The sequence below is a fragment of the Salvelinus sp. IW2-2015 genome, linkage group LG27, assembly GCF_002910315.2.
Source record: "Salvelinus sp. IW2-2015 linkage group LG27, ASM291031v2, whole genome shotgun sequence".
Lineage (NCBI taxonomy): Eukaryota > Metazoa > Chordata > Actinopteri > Salmoniformes > Salmonidae > Salvelinus > Salvelinus sp. IW2-2015.
In genome coordinates this window covers 476,050-491,426 of record NC_036867.1, presented here as the reverse complement: position 1 = coordinate 491,426, position 15,377 = coordinate 476,050, and the positions used below count along the sequence as shown (strand labels likewise).

At 42.0% G+C, this 15,377-nt stretch overlaps 2 protein-coding genes across 2 annotated transcripts in view; both read right to left on the bottom strand.

Annotated features, from left to right (window-relative positions):
- Nucleotides 1–626: 626 nt before the first annotated feature.
- On the bottom strand, nucleotides 627–2,797 carry LOC111953837 (mitochondrial import inner membrane translocase subunit Tim21). The gene is made up of 6 exons (XM_023973342.2): nucleotides 2,335–2,797; nucleotides 2,073–2,135; nucleotides 1,869–1,966; nucleotides 1,534–1,607; nucleotides 1,314–1,419; nucleotides 627–1,150 (listed from the first exon to the last, which is right to left on the bottom strand). The coding sequence occupies exons 1-6, from the start codon at nucleotides 2,633–2,635 to the stop codon at nucleotides 1,058–1,060; spliced, it is 735 nt and encodes a 244-aa protein (XP_023829110.1). The 5' UTR covers nucleotides 2,636–2,797; the 3' UTR covers nucleotides 627–1,057.
- A 2,094-nt stretch (nucleotides 2,798–4,891) lies between these two features.
- Nucleotides 4,892–15,377, bottom strand: part of LOC111953831 (neuropilin and tolloid-like protein 1) — a 52,499-nt gene continuing 42,013 nt past the window's right edge. The window contains exons 3-5 of the mRNA XM_070435651.1: nucleotides 9,691–10,318; nucleotides 8,540–8,612; nucleotides 4,892–5,840 (exon numbers count right to left, since the gene is read on the bottom strand). Of these exons, the coding sequence (XP_070291752.1) occupies nucleotides 8,552–8,612; nucleotides 9,691–10,318 (689 nt within the window). The 3' untranslated portion in view covers nucleotides 4,892–5,840; nucleotides 8,540–8,551. The remainder of the gene's footprint in view (nucleotides 5,841–8,539; nucleotides 8,613–9,690; nucleotides 10,319–15,377) is intronic.

The window sequence follows — 15,377 nt, the reverse complement described above, 5'->3', positions numbered from 1 at the left end:
CAATCATAACAACGCAGACAACTGGAGCACTGACTTGACACAGCTCTGCAAATACAGGGGAAGCACACTACTGCCTGTGCCAAAAAGGATCAGACCTCTTGGCAGAGGAGAGCATGCATAGCTACATTCACTTATGCTTTTGATTAAGCAATCCTCCATTTATTGGAATGGGACTGATGAAAATGTGAGCATCTGCCTGGAAATGTGAGCAGGCCTGTGGAAATGTCACCATCTGGTGTCCATACACACACAAATCAAAGAGAGACATTTTATTTAATATAATCAATTTATTTAAAGTGTAATTTCTTTCTCCAATACACTTGAAGGTGGGAAACACAATTGCAAAACATGATTGACATTTAATTTCCAAAGGGTATAAATATCATGGCAATATTTAGCTCACGAGATGTCAAATCTCATCGCAGGAACACACTCGTTAAAGTTGACAAATCATTTCTCAACTTTTACTTTTAACACCAAATTGTCTTAAGCAAAATCCCAATGATCTCTTGACAAGTTTGTGTCTCCATTTAGTACAGATCCACAACCCAGAAAATAGGCTACATTCACACTTTTGAGTGTCAAAACACAAATAGCATCTGTGCTAGTTTCCATGATTTCACAGGAAAAGCGTATAATTCTTTCACAACGCCTTTTATCCTAGAACTTCTACACTGCATAGCATTGGTTGGCAATCAGCAGGCAACAGCCGACTCAGAGAACATCCAACATGCTCTCTCTCGTCTCAAAATAAAGAAATTGTCCTGAGCGTTGGCTGTAGTGTTCTGTTTTGCTTTACAATCATCTTCTTACCCCATTTTTCTCAATCACCCAACATATCTGTGACAATGCTATCAACATTAAAACTAATGTCAGACGTCGGGAGATATAGACTTGATTGCCATCTGCTATTTTGTTGTTTAAACTGATACACTCAAACTGTATTGGCATCTGTTGAGAAGACATTGTGTCACAAATATTACTCAGCAACAAATTCATTTACTCCCTGCACCAGCTGCAGCACCTTTTCAGACTGGTAAAAGAGTCAGCCTCCATCTTATCTGTTGTCCTCGATGATGATGGTTCTCCTTGGGTAGGTGTCTACTTCCACGAAGATGTAGCGAAACTCTAACTTCCCAGTTTCAGGGTTCTGTCAAAAGAGGACAAAAGCACGTTCAACTTTTTTTTCACAACTTAAACAGCCTCTATGCAGATTAGCCAAATCTTAAAGATGAAAATTGAGTTAAGATCAATCAACCAGATTATTGACACATGAAAGAAAGACAAAATAGTACATGAATAGTATGTCTAACCTCTTTGGATTCCGTGTGCACCGTTCCCTGACGGCCTGGTTCGTCCCCTTCAATGTAGAACTTCAGCCTCATGTGCTTTAGTCCATCCTTCATATACTCTACATGACTGAAGAAAATATGCTAGTTATCACACTTACAAAAAGTCAGTCTGTTTTAATGAGGTCATTTTGTATTCCTAGTGTCTGAAGAAAGACCATCTTGGTAAAAAGTGAATTCTCACCTGACTTGCTGTCTTCTACCACGACGGGACGTCTCACCAAAGCACTTGATTGGCTCCCCAAACACTCCAATCACCTGTGGTTTAACAAGATGATAGAAAAGAGCAATCAGCTTTACACCATATTGCTTTAACCTACCCTGTGTTTTAAGATCAGTGCAGATGCAGGAAAGGAGACAAGACTAATGACATGTTGACGGTTAATGTCTAACTCAGTGCTCTTGTATTCCAAGACACATTCCTGTGAAAGGCCAATACATAAATGAATTGAACTGAAATGCAGACCAAGACTAGATGGTTTTGTTGATGTTATGTTTCTGCGCTTGTTCTAATCTCACCTCTGGGTGCAACCTGGCTTTGTTGAAGGCTTTGCTGTAGACCTTGCTGGGGCTGGAGGAGGAAAACAGCTCCTGGAACACCACATACAACAACCCACCTGGGAACAAAACACACAGGTGTCAACAGGTGGGAGCAATACTGCCTTTCCATCAGATTACATCAACTAATGTTTCAATATCATATTGTGGACGTTGTGGAATCACCAGTTACTCCAAGTCCGATGATCACAACTATGAGATAGGTGAAGTCTTTGCCAGCTTCTTTGACTGTTGAGAGGACAAGAACTGTGATTTAGTATACCCTTCTAGTTCTAAACTCTGATAACTGGAGCAAAGGATGGGCCAATGTCAACACTTCCAATAGTTTGGGCTCTTCCATTCTTATTTTGCAACAAGTGTGATCATCGCCAAAAACAAAAATCCACTGATTCTGTCCAGTTACTGGCTGATTGTTTGACAGACGTACCTTTTTGTGCAGTAGAAGGTCCTCGCCTAGGTACTGACACCTGTCCACCATCCTTTTCTTCTTTACTTCTCAACCTTGTGTCGAGAGAAATGCTTCGATTCTGTGTACAAAATATACCGCTCACAATAGATGAGCGATCTGCGGTCCTGTAGAAAATATATCTGGATGGTGCTGTAGTCGGTTTCTGAAGGTGCACACTGTTTTGCATGCGTTTCCATATTCGATCAACGCATTGCGTTGATAGTGATTGATGTTGCTGCAAATTACGCTGCACAACTTTCAGTATGAAAGAATACACCATGTTGTCCTCTATTCACGTTGACTTGCTAGCCACCTCAGCTGTCAAAACGCACTCGGTGTCTGGCCTCTACTTCGCAAACTTTCCCAGTATTAATTAACTGTTACTAAAGTCAAACCATTATACGATAAATATGACCTCATAAGAACATAATTCAATCTACATTTCAATAAATACTTGCAGGTCTGTCAGCGTTAAATTTGGAAGCTGACTGTTGAACCTTGGGCGCACGTATGTGTCGTCCTCGCTGTACCCGCGCAAAGAACTGTGGGAGAGTGAGTTTTCTTGGTAGAATGGTCGTCACTAGATACCACAGTCACACAGTCATAATTACGGCTAAACCCCGTCTATTTCTACAATGTATCTTCTTATAATATTATTTTAAACCTAACCTTAACCACACTGCTAAACTTTGTCTAATACTAACCTTAAATTAAGACCAAAAAGCACATTTTTGTGTGCATGACTTTTTACGATTTTGACTAGTTTCCACAGGCACAAGGAATCCTGGCTGATATAATGTCCCTGACAAGTCCCAGTGAATTATATCAAAGAGAATGCTGTGCTGGATGAAATAGACATCACAGCAATATCACAGAGAGTTTTTGAAACATGTATATATTAAAACATGTTTATTCTCTTTGATAATATGGGCACTTATTCTAGACTAGGGGAATGGCGCCAACAGTGGCGGTCAGTGGCGTTTTAAGATGAGGGAGTGTGATTTTTTTTTTTTTCATGAGCACGGCTTGATTTCTATTACGCCATATTGGATGACTGTAATTCATATTCCATTCACCCAGTTCAATGTAACAGCGATAGGTTTAGGCTACTACATGATACTCAAATTTTCCCTTTACCCATCATGAGGTTGCTACAACCTAGCCTATGAATGAAAGTTTACAACGTAGATGCAGACAGGTCAAGAGAACATTTGGTGACAGACAGTGACATATGGACAGACCGTGACACATTCAATACACTCATGCCTGCATTTAGCTGATCTAGGGTGTAATCATTAGTCCAACAATTGCAAAAAAATAGTTTCTATTGGACGAATTCAGGTATGTTTATGCACATTTCTTTTCCGTTGCTTCCATTTAAGAAACGTTTTCAACAGAATCGGTGGAATGAATACACCCTTGATCACGCGTAAACACAGTTAACTTTCATAGCAGCCACGCTGTATTCCTTCTTGCATCAATGCACTCTCTTCCTCTCACCTTTTCCCTTTGCTGTATGTGACCAGGCAAAAAAAACTTTCCAAGCCAAACCATATCATAACTGTTACACACAGCCGACATCGTTGTCACCATATTAGCTAAAGTAACGTCATGGTTAACATAGCTAATAGAACTAACGTGTTAGTAAACCAGCTCAATCATGCAGTAACATTAGTGTACAGTCAGTAAGCAGTCTAGCACTTACACTGGCGGGCCCCGATGGCAATAAATTAGTCAAACCAAAAGCTTATCTTGACTTGGAAGAGATCCAGTGTTGTGTTGGATAGTTATAGCCAGCTAGCTAACGTAGCATCCCTCTGTTTGAGCAGGGTGTTTGAGTAGGCTAAACTAGCTAGCTGCTAGCTAAGTAAGTGAAACTGAAAGTGAAAAAAATAGAAAAACTCTCTCTCTTGCTTCTTGCTTCTCCTTCATTTTGACTATTATCTTTCTCTCTCTTTGAGTCAACTACTCAGCACATTTTATGCACTGCAGTGCTATCTAGCTGTAGCATATGCTTTCAGTACTAAATTCATTGGGTGGACAACAGGTCAGTTCATGCTGCAAGAGCTCTGATAGGTTGGAGGACATCCTCCGGAAGTTGTCATAATTACTGTGTATGTTTATGGAAGGGAGTGAGAACCATGAGCCTCCTCGGTTTTGTATTGAAGTCAAAGTACCCAGAGGAGGATGGAAGCTAGCTGTCCTCTGGCTACACCATGGTGTTCTCCTACAGAGTGCTGTTGAGGCTACTGTAGAACTTCATTGCAAAACAGTGTGTTTTAATCAATTAAATGGTGACGTGAATACATTTAGTGTAGTTTTATCTAATAAAGAAACGTTTTTAAATGTTTTACAAAAAAATCTAAATAATTCACTGAGGAGGATGGTCCTCCCCTTCCTCCTCTCTCTGAGGAGCCTCCACTGGGTCCCACTTCGGCTACAGCATTACAACAAGATGTCACAAGTGTCAGCTTACGTTGTTCATGGACAGGAACAAATTAATATCACTTTCCAATACAAACTCAGCAAGACATGATAAGATTTAGTATCAGTTTATTGAAAACATTCTGCCCAGCATTTCTTTAATGTGTTACCAAACAAAGTAGAGATCTCAGCAAACAGAGGGGTCTCAGACATATTGTGAAAGACAGGAAATAAAATATTGATGTTAATGCAAAGAAGGCCTAAGGCTATTGGGAAATCAAGGGATTATGTAGTAGCCTAATAATTGAGCCCACTTTTCTTACTGTAGTCTAGTGTGCATAGACAAGCCACAAATACAACCATTACCAATGTTTAGGTTCCTAGTAGGAAATCTGACTGGGAATTCTCAAAACCAATTTCATTACTTCCTGATGAGACCTGTGGCTGCCATAGAAATTACCTATACATCCCAATGTCCCATTTCAGTCCTCAGAAAATACCAACATGGAGACACTTCCTGTCCAGTGGCTTGGAACACTATACAGTTTATACCCTTATGACATCACAACATTCTCTGGGGTTTGAAACCAGGGGAAAGAACTTGAGCCCTAATAGAGTGTAGGAAACATAACAGCGACACAGTGGGTTTCCAGATGGGATTTCAGTACCAAAATGGCGTCCTCACGTGTTTGATGTTAAATACAAATAAAAAAAATAAGTTTAAAAGAACAGGTTCAGGTTCAGTCCATGAACAATGTACATTTAAGGTATTTATGTATCTTTTAAAGTTTCAGTCCAGTATCCGAAAGTATCAGTACGTGTCTCTGGCTTTACAATCTCAGCCATTTGATGAACACCAACAGGGCATTGCACCGCTGTCATCAAAACAAGACAACGCATACTCACAACAACAAAAAATACATTTTTTCTTCTTCTTATCACAACACTCTAAATTGTTTTTGTCGCTCAATGCAACAGTTCTCATGAGGGAGATTAATGTTACTTCCATAAATTGTCAAACTTGGCAAGATGCAGAAGAATGATTCATCTTTCTGAAGTACCTGTAGAGACAAGAAAACACTATTATCCTACTCTGTCCACAGTTACTGCAACTCTATTCTCTCTCACGTGTTTGAGACAGCTTCAATTGGATATGTTTTTTTTTTAAGAACTAATAAGAATGTTAATCTGGAAAAAATATATATAACTAAATGTTATTACAGTTTGATGTGATTTAACTTTACCTCTCTGTCGCCATCCTGAAGTTTCATTAGAACAGTTTACTGTGTGAATGAAATTAGACCCTACAGCAATAACACCTTCCAACATAAAGTAGGCTTATCTTTTTGTAAGTTGCCTACTGTTATTTTGCTGTCTGTGTGTGTGTGTGTGTGTGTGTGTGTGTGTGTGTTTACATAGCATTTGATTTTCATTCTCTTAAATTTAAATTACAGTAATACAATAACAGCACAACAAGCCGTGTCAAAATGAAGTGACCACAAAACATAAACTGAACATGTGAAAACACAAAAAGTGCATTACTGAAAGAACAAAAACTAACATAAACATCAGCAAGCAGAAAACTGAGCAAGCATGTGAAATTAAAGTAAAGATCGATTTATTGTTGGGATACTGAAGGTGTCAGCATAGTTGCAACGATGTAGTGTCGACAATGACATCATCCGTGTCATTGTTAACACTGTAACAACTTCCCGATAATGTTTAAGTGAGAGTGGACTGGAAATACATTGTACGATAGAGTGGAGATCAAAATATTTAGATTTAGTATAGTCTTGGTGTTCGCTAAATGGTGTCCATTTGTGAGAGTGTGTGTGTTGGGGCACATGTGTGTGTTGGGGCACATGTGTGTGTTGGGGCACATGTGTGTGTTGGGGCACATGTGTGTGTTGGGGCACATGTGTGTGTTGGGGCACATGTGTGTGTGCATGTGCGTGTGAGTTTGCAACTATTTGTATTTATATTTTGCAAATGTTACTCGCAAACAAATTCATTTCCTTTCATTTCGTTTTATAAAGAATCACATGACTTGATTGGACTTGAATGATAAGGACTTGGAAAAGACATTGTCGAAAATGATTAGATAAAACCTTAAAAGAAAAACGATTAAGCTTTATTGTTTATTTTCTTACAAAGCTTTGAAAACGCTCCTCTTTTCAAATACTCCCAGTAGAAAAGTCTGAGTACAATGATGACAGGCTACTAAAAGACGGTGTGACAAATGAACTGAAATTAAATCGTTTTTTTTTGTCAAATAATAAACTACATTTTTTAAAATAATTTAATATTCTCGAGAGGAATCAAAATTTGAAAATTAAAATGTCAAAGGTTAGTTTTGCATTAGCATTTATTTGAAATGTAATTTAGTTTAATTAGCATGTAATCAATTAACACTAGCAATAATACTTTTATGAATGGATGTCCTTTGTTTATGTTATAGTGAACTTATTTATAATTGCATGAATTGTATTAGTGGTTGACTTAACTTTCAATCTAGATGTTAAATTGTTTTTTGATTTTGATTTGGCGTATTCAAAAAAGGCTATAGAACACTGGGGTTAGTTCCCAAGTGATCAACTAATTATTACCAGTCAATTGTATTATTACGATAAACTTAGCACAAAAAATGTCTCGGTGATATGTGATATGACAACCTTATCTAGGCATTATGACGGAACGTTCACTTAAAGTATTACCCGACTAAAGACATTCAATAATATGCTTTCAAATTAAGGTAACTTGAGAGAAAAATAACAAACAATCCACACACTGCTCTTGATAGTATCACTGCTCTTTATTAAGGTTTACGTATCAGCCTCAAGGCCTTCGTGAGTGTTTTTAATTTGCACTCTTATGTAGACATTGCTCCTATATAAGGGTGCAAATTAAAAACACTCACAAAAGCTCTGACGAAGGCCTTGTGGCCGATACGTAACGCTTAATAAAGAGTAGTGATACTAGCAAAAGCAGTGTGTGGGTTTCTTCTCTTTTTCTCTCATGTTATTCAATTGTTACCACGCACCTGCAACAAAGATAGCTCCGATGTGCAAGTGCCTTTTTTGAACATTAAGCTAGAACTGAAGACAACAGTAGACATAGATGCTGGAAAAAGCCATGTTCAGTATTTGATTCATTCAACAAGTCAAGAAAACAGGAGAATACAGTGTAAGTGTGACTTCAGGAATATGTTATCAATGTCTGAAAACATTACAGTTGACTAACTTGTTTAGAATTAAATCTATGATTTTAGTATTGGTGTATGTACTTGTAAAGTACTATATATAGGCTTAATCAAAGTCTGTTAATAAAATATCCTTATGTTAAATAATACAGGTCAAAGGGTAGAAACATGTCCACAGGTTCAACGGAAGATGACTGGAAAAGTCCATGCTAGTAAATAATAACAGGATGATCAAGATGGGCCCTCGAAAAGAAGAGGACACAAGTACGAGCTTCAAATAAACCACGCAAAAAAAAAAAAAAAAATAGCAGCCAAATTTCACACCAAAAAACGCACCACAAACCAAGATGGCGGCAAGCAGAGGGACCATCTTGATGATGACAATGAATCATACAAAAAACAAACTATATCCAGAACAACTTCACGAAAAAAAGTAACAATCAAAGCTACATCAAACTACAATGACTGAGAAACTGACTTACATGGTAAAACTATGAACTACACAGCAACATACAATATGTTTTGTTGTTGTATAAGTGAGAGAGGGGGGGGGGGGCTTACCTTGAGATTGTCTTAGACCCTAGTCGTGTTGTATTCTGATTCCTGTTTGCTCAAAGAGCCAATGAGGCAGAACCTGAAATGTCACCGCTCTGTTGTTTAATATCAAACGTTTGCATAGAGATTATCATATATAAAATGCATATATTTGCTACAAAAAAAAAATGGCAGAACATTTCAACAGAGTTTTGAGCTCTGGAAGGCTTGCATGCATAGAAATGGCTGTGCTGTGAATGATTCTGTAGTTAAACCAAGACGTATACAGGTTGAATAGAGTAGAGCACACAAAGTGCATGCACAACAAAGGTACTGGAACTTGGAAGTTATTTTGGAGGTACAAGAAGTGTTCCTCCATTTATTCTTGGTAACATGTAATGCATCAAGCCATCACGATGCAGATACATGTACATTAAAATATTATTTTAAGTCATTTATAGAAAACAGGTTCATGCCAAAGTGAACTGCACCAAAAAAAAATTACATTATCACAGTTAAAAACATAATTAACTTTGTAAATGTTAGAAGTTATCTTTTGAGTTTATGAAATAAAGTTATTTGCATTCTAAATGGATGAGTCAATAATCTCTTTATCGGTGCCAGGCACCAATACAAGCCCTTGTGTTGAGAGTCAGAGAAGACAGACAGACTGATCTACATGTCCTCTGTAGAAAAAAGGCAACATGCACTATCGTTGTACATCATAAGTCAGTCTTTTAATTCACGACGTAGATCTAAATACTTAGCAAGGACACTGGTCATATTTGTGGGCGTGGTCTGGAGCCACAGGAGCTACACAGATGGAGAAATAAATCAATATAAAGATAGTGAGAAGGGGAAGAAGTGACATAATGGGTGATAAAGAAACATAGGGGGCAGCTCTCACTACCACAGCATTGCCCTTTATGAATGATAACAGAGTTGACGGGAAAAAGGAAGATCGAAGCAGAAAAGAAAGCCTAACCCCTCCCCTTCAAAAAAATAAATGAACAGTAGAATGAAGGAAAGAAGAAAAGTAGAGGAGGAGGATTAAAAAATGTTTAAAAAAGGAAGAAAAATCAATGTCACCCTCCACCATGACATCTTCTATTAGGATGTCTTCATTGATTGACAGATTGATTTATCATTGATTATCATGGAAATCTATAGATACTGACCGCTGGACTGCCTTCTCGTGGCGCGACAGTCGGTGGCTCGTCGTGGGAACCTCTTCCAGGTCGTCGTCGAGGTCACACCCATTGTCGGCCGCTTCCTGCGAGTAGCTGTGCTTCATCACTAGGATGCTGCGCCGGTTCCCCGTGGCAACGCTGGGCAGCAGCGGCCGTACCGACTGCGGTGGAAGGTCCGTGAGGAGGGACGCGGCCTGGCGTGCGCTCAGGTTCCCGCGGCTTTCCCGCCCACTGAGTGACAGCTGAGACAGGTGGGCGGAACCAGGGTTGGAGGCGGATCCACAATGGTGGTCATGGACGCAGCGCGAGGACGAGGACGAGTGGTGCAGCGCGTGGTAGTTCTCCAAGTCCTCTGCTAGATCCGCTAGATCCGCCGAGGCGGCGGCGGCATGCGTGGTGCTGCGTAACGTGCAGAGACCATAATGCTGCGGCTCGAAGACCTCCTGGAACATGGTGGGGTCAAAGTCCTCGCGCCTGAGGATGTACTTCTTCCTGGGTTGTTTGATCTGAACGATGACGGACACGATGAGGAGGATGAGGACGATGCAACAGGTGACGCCGATGATGGTGCCGTTGGTGTTGTTCAGGTTGTCCAGGATGTTAGCTTTCCTCTTCTCTGCAGGGGGACGGAGGGAGAGGATGAGAGGGAAGGGATGAGGAGAGAGAAAGATAGGGGGAGAGAGAAAGAGAGAAATAGAGAGATAGGTGGGAGGGAGACAGAGAGATACAGTGAGAAGACCAAATAGTATAGGTCAAGAGACAGGTTAATGTTTCTGTTTTAGTGGTCAGGAGACATGTTAATGTTTCTGTTTTAGTGGTCAGGAGACATGTTAATGTTTCTGTTTTAGAGGTCAGGAGACAGGTTATGTTTCTGTTTTAAGTGGTCAGGAGACATGTGTAATGTTTCTGTTTTTGTGGTCAGGAGACATGTTAATGTTTCTAGTTTTAGGGGTCGGAGACATGTTAATGTTTCTGTTTTGTGGTCAGGAGACATGTTAATGTTTCTGTTTTAGAGTCAGTGAGACCATGTTAATGTTTTCTGTTTTAGGGTCAGGAGACATGTGTTAATGTTTCTGTTTTAGTGGTCAGGAGACATGTTAATGTTTCTGTTTTAGTGGTCAGAGAGACCTGTTAATGTTTCTGTTTTAGTGGTCAGGAGACATGTTAATGTTTCTGTTTTAGTGGTCAGGAGACAGGTTAATGTTTCTGTTTTAGTGGTCAGGAGACATGTTAATGTTCTGTTTTAGTGGTCAGAGACAGTTAATGTTTCTGTTTTAAGGATGGTCAGGAGACATGTTAATGTTTCTGTTTTAGTGGTCAGGAGACATGTTAATTTTCTGTTTTAGTAGGTCAGGAGACATGTTAATGTTTCTGTTTTAGTGGTCGGAGACATGTTATGTTTCTGTTTAGTGGTCAGGAGACATGTTAATGTTTCTGTTTTAGTGGTCAGGAGACATGTTAATGTTTCTGTTTTAGTGGTCAGGAGACATGTTAATGTTTCTGTTTTAGTGGTCCGGAGACATGTTAATGTTTCTGTTTTAGTGGTCAGGAGACATGTTAATGTTTCTGTTTTAGGGGTCAGGAGACATGTTAATGTTTCTATTAGTGGTCAGGAAGACATGTTAATGTTTCTGTTTTAGTGGGTCAGGGACTGTTAATGTTCTAATTTAGTGGTCAGGAGAGCATGTTAAGTTTTGTTTTTAAGTGGTCAGGAAGACATGTTAATGTTCTGTTTTAGTGGTCAGGAGACCTGTTAATGTTTCTTGTTTTAGTGGTCGGAGACATGTATGTTTCTGTTTTTAGTGGTCAGGAGACATGTTAATGTTTCTGTTTTAGTGTTCAGGAGACATGTTAATGTTTCTGTTTTAGAGGTCAGGAACAGTTAATGTTTCTGTTTAGTGGTCAGGAGACATGTTAATGTTTTCTGTTTTAGTGGTCAGGAGACATGTTAATGTTCTGTTTTAGGTGTCAGGAGACATGTTAATGTTTCTGTTTTAGTGGTCAGGAGACATGTTATGTTTCTGTTTAGGGGTCAGGAGACTGTTAATGTTTCTGTTTTAGTGGTCAGGAGACATGTTAAATGTTCTGTTTTTAGGGGTCAGAGAGAATGTTAATGTTTCTGTTTTAGTGGTCAGGAGACAGGTTAATGTTTCCTGTTTTAGTGGTCAGGAGACATGTTAATGTTTCTGTTTTAGTAAGTCAGGAGACAGGTTAATGTTTCTGTTTAGTGGTCAGGAGACATGTTAATGTTTCTGTTTTAGTGGTCAGGAGACATGTTAAGTTTCTGTTTTAGGTGGTCAGGAGACAATGTTAATGTTTCTGTTTTTAGTGGTCAGGAGACATGTAATGTTTCTGTTTTAAGTGGTCAGGAGACATGTTTAATGTTTCTGTTTTAGTGGTCAGGAGACATGTTATGTTTCCTGTTATTAGTGGTCAGGAGAAGGTTAGATGTTTCTAATTTAGAGTGTGTCTTTGCTGTTCATCTCCCTTCTTTGTAGATGCAGCCAAGTGGTAAAACACATGCAGTTCTAAAATGATTCACACTGTGTGGCACGCCCGCTTTAAGTAATGCAACCTTACCCCCACACAAGTCCAGAAAACAGCACCAAAGTTTCCTGCATAATCACACGCCGCGCGCCACACCACACACACATCACACCACACACACAACACAACACACACACACAACAACACACACACACACACACACACACACACACATCACACACACACACACACGCACACACCACACACACACACACACACACACACACACCAACATCCAGCAGACACGCTAGATACAGTTAACAAGCAAATTGATCCCACACACACGAGGAAATAAACTACATGATAAGATGTTATTGATGAGCAGCAGCAGGGTTAGACCAGAGCACAAACACCAAGGGGTAGACAGAGCAACAAACACCAGGGTTAGACAGAGAAACAAACACAACGGGTTAGACAGAGCAACAAACACCCAGGGTTAGACAGAGCAACAAACACCATGGGTTAGACAGAGGAACAAACACAGGGTTAGACAGAGCAACAAACACAGGGTTAGACATAGCAACAAACACCAGGGATACACAGAGCAACAAAACCAGGGTTAGACATAGCAACAAACACCAGGGATACACAGAGCAACACAAACACCAAGGGTTAGACATAGCAAAACACCAGGGATACACAGAGCAACAAAACATCAGGGTTAGACAGAGCAACAAACACCAGGGTTAGAGAGAGCAACAACACCAGGGCTTGACTAGGCAAACAAACACCAGGGATACACAGAGCAACAAACCTCAGGGTAGACTAGCAAAAAACAGCGCAGGGATACACAGAGCAACAAACATCAGGTTATGACAGAGGAACAAACATGCGAAACATGAATGGAGAGGTTTGGCGGCTGCCCTGGGTTCAAAACTCTGGTCACCAGCATGGTTAGTGTGTAGCCCACAGAGCTGAAGGAGCTTGGAGGAACAGTTCACCCAGCCTTAGATATAGCAATGTGTCCTACCAACCCACTAGAACCAGTGCTAACCTCTTCCCTGTAGGAGTCGTCAGGAGGAACACTGTATCAACTGATGTGGAAGCTCAGACATAAAGAGCTAAGGATCATTGTATGGATCTAATTGGACAAGCTGTAAGAACAGAGGGAGTCAGGAGAGATCAGGAGAGGGCGTTGAAAGGGAACATAGTTTCAGGAATAAAATAACGTAATAGCCCCTGATCAACCTGAGGACCAACAGGATAGAAGGGAAGGGGTTGTAATGAATATGGTGTAAGATCTAAAAAGGAGAAACAGAGAGAGTGTGGAACCTGAGGTAACAGAAGAAGCACTGAAGACAGAGGAAAAAGCTGAGAGGGACAGATGGGATCAGTGGAAACAGGATACATTGTTAAGGAAGTGTGCACCAGAATCAGGTATGGATTGAGAGGGAGGGAGGGAGAGAAGGAGAGAGGGAGAGAGGGAGAGGCGGAGAGAGAGAGGGAAGAGAGGCGGAGAGGGAGAGAGGCGGAGAAGGGGAGAGAGGGAGAGGCGGAGAAAGGGAGAGAGGGAGAGAGGCGGAGAGGGAGAGAGGAGAGAGGCGGAGAAGGAGAGAGGGAGAGAGGGAGAGAGGCGGAGGAGAGAGGGCAGAGAGGCGAGAAGGAGAGAGGGAGAGAGGCGGAGAGGGAGAGAGGCGGAGAAGAGAGAGGGAGAGAGGAATAAGAGCGTCTGCTAAAATGACTTAATGTAATGTAATGGAGAGGGAGAGAGGGAGAGAGGGGAGAGAGGCGGAAGAAGGGGAGAGGGAGAGAGGCGAGAAGGGAGAGAAGGGAGAGAGGAGAAGAAAAGGCGGGGAGAGGGAGAGAGGGAGAAAAGGCGGGAGAGGGAAGAGAGGGAGAGAGCGAGGGAGAGAGGCGGAGAGGGAGAGGGGAGGAGGAGAGGAGGGAGGAGGAGAGAGGCGAGGGGGAGGAGGGAGAGAGGAGAGAGGGGAGAGGGAGAGGGGAGAGAGGGAGAGGGGAGAGAGGGAGAGAGAGGGAGAAGCGGAGAGGGAGAGAGGCGGAGAAGGAGAGGGGAGAGAGGGAGAAAAGGCGGAGAGGAGAGAGGGAGAAAGGCGGAGAGGGAGAGAGGGAGAGAGGCAGAGGAGAGAGAGAGGGAGAGGGAGAAGGGAGAGGAGAGGCGGAGGAAAGAGGAGAGATCAATGCCAGGGAATTGTGCTGAATGCTTCTGGTAAAAATACATACAATTGGATACTGAGTACATCAGGTGGATAGCGATTTATTACGGCAGAGCGTGAAAGGACACGACATGTGGGAAGTGCATGGATTGAGGGGGAACATAGCATTGGATAAGGATAATAGCAGTGGATTGGTTTGGATTGACGGGAATTAATGTGTAAATCAAGAGAGGGGGAGAGGGAAGGTGAGCTGGGAGAGGGAGAGAGTGAGGCTGGGAGAGGGAGAGAGTGAGCTGGAAGAGCGAGAGAGTGAAAAAACAATGGGGTGGGGAAGAGAGTGAGCTGGGGAGGGAGAGGATGAGAGAAAAGAGGGAGAGCGTGAGCTGGGAAGAGGGAGAGGTGGAGCTGGGAGAGGAGAGAGTTGAGGCGTGGGAGAGGGAGAGAAGTGAGCTGGGAGAAGGGAGAGGAGTGAGCCAGAAAGAGGGAAGAGTGGAGCTGTGGGAGGATGGGGCGGAGGAGAGAGTGAGCTGGGGAAGAGGGAGAGAGTTGAGCTGGGAGAGGGAGAAGAGTGGCGCCGAGAATGAGCTGGGAGAGGGTGGAAGTGGAAGGCTGGATGAGGGAAGAAGTGAGGGCTGGAAGAGCAAGAGTGAGGCAGGGAGAGGAACTTAAAGTGGGTAGCTTGAGGGAAGGGGTTGGGTGCGAGGGAGGTAGCCTAAGTGGTTGAGAGCGTTGGTGGCAGAGAAAGGGTGTTGGCCGAGCTGCAGAAGCCGGTGAGGTGATGATAGAGCGTTGGGAAGTGAGCCGGCTGGGAGGAGTGGACAGGTGCTAGAAACCCTAGTGATTAGAAGTGAGCTGGCGTGTTGGGCGGGAGAAGGGCCCAGGAGCACTAGTGTTTAAGGAAGTTGGGGAGGCGGGTTAGCTAAGTGGGTTAGAGTAGGGGTGGCAGGTGCCTAGTGGTTAGAGCGCCCAGTGGGGCTTTGGCATTGGGACAGGTAGCCCAGTGGTTGAGTTGGG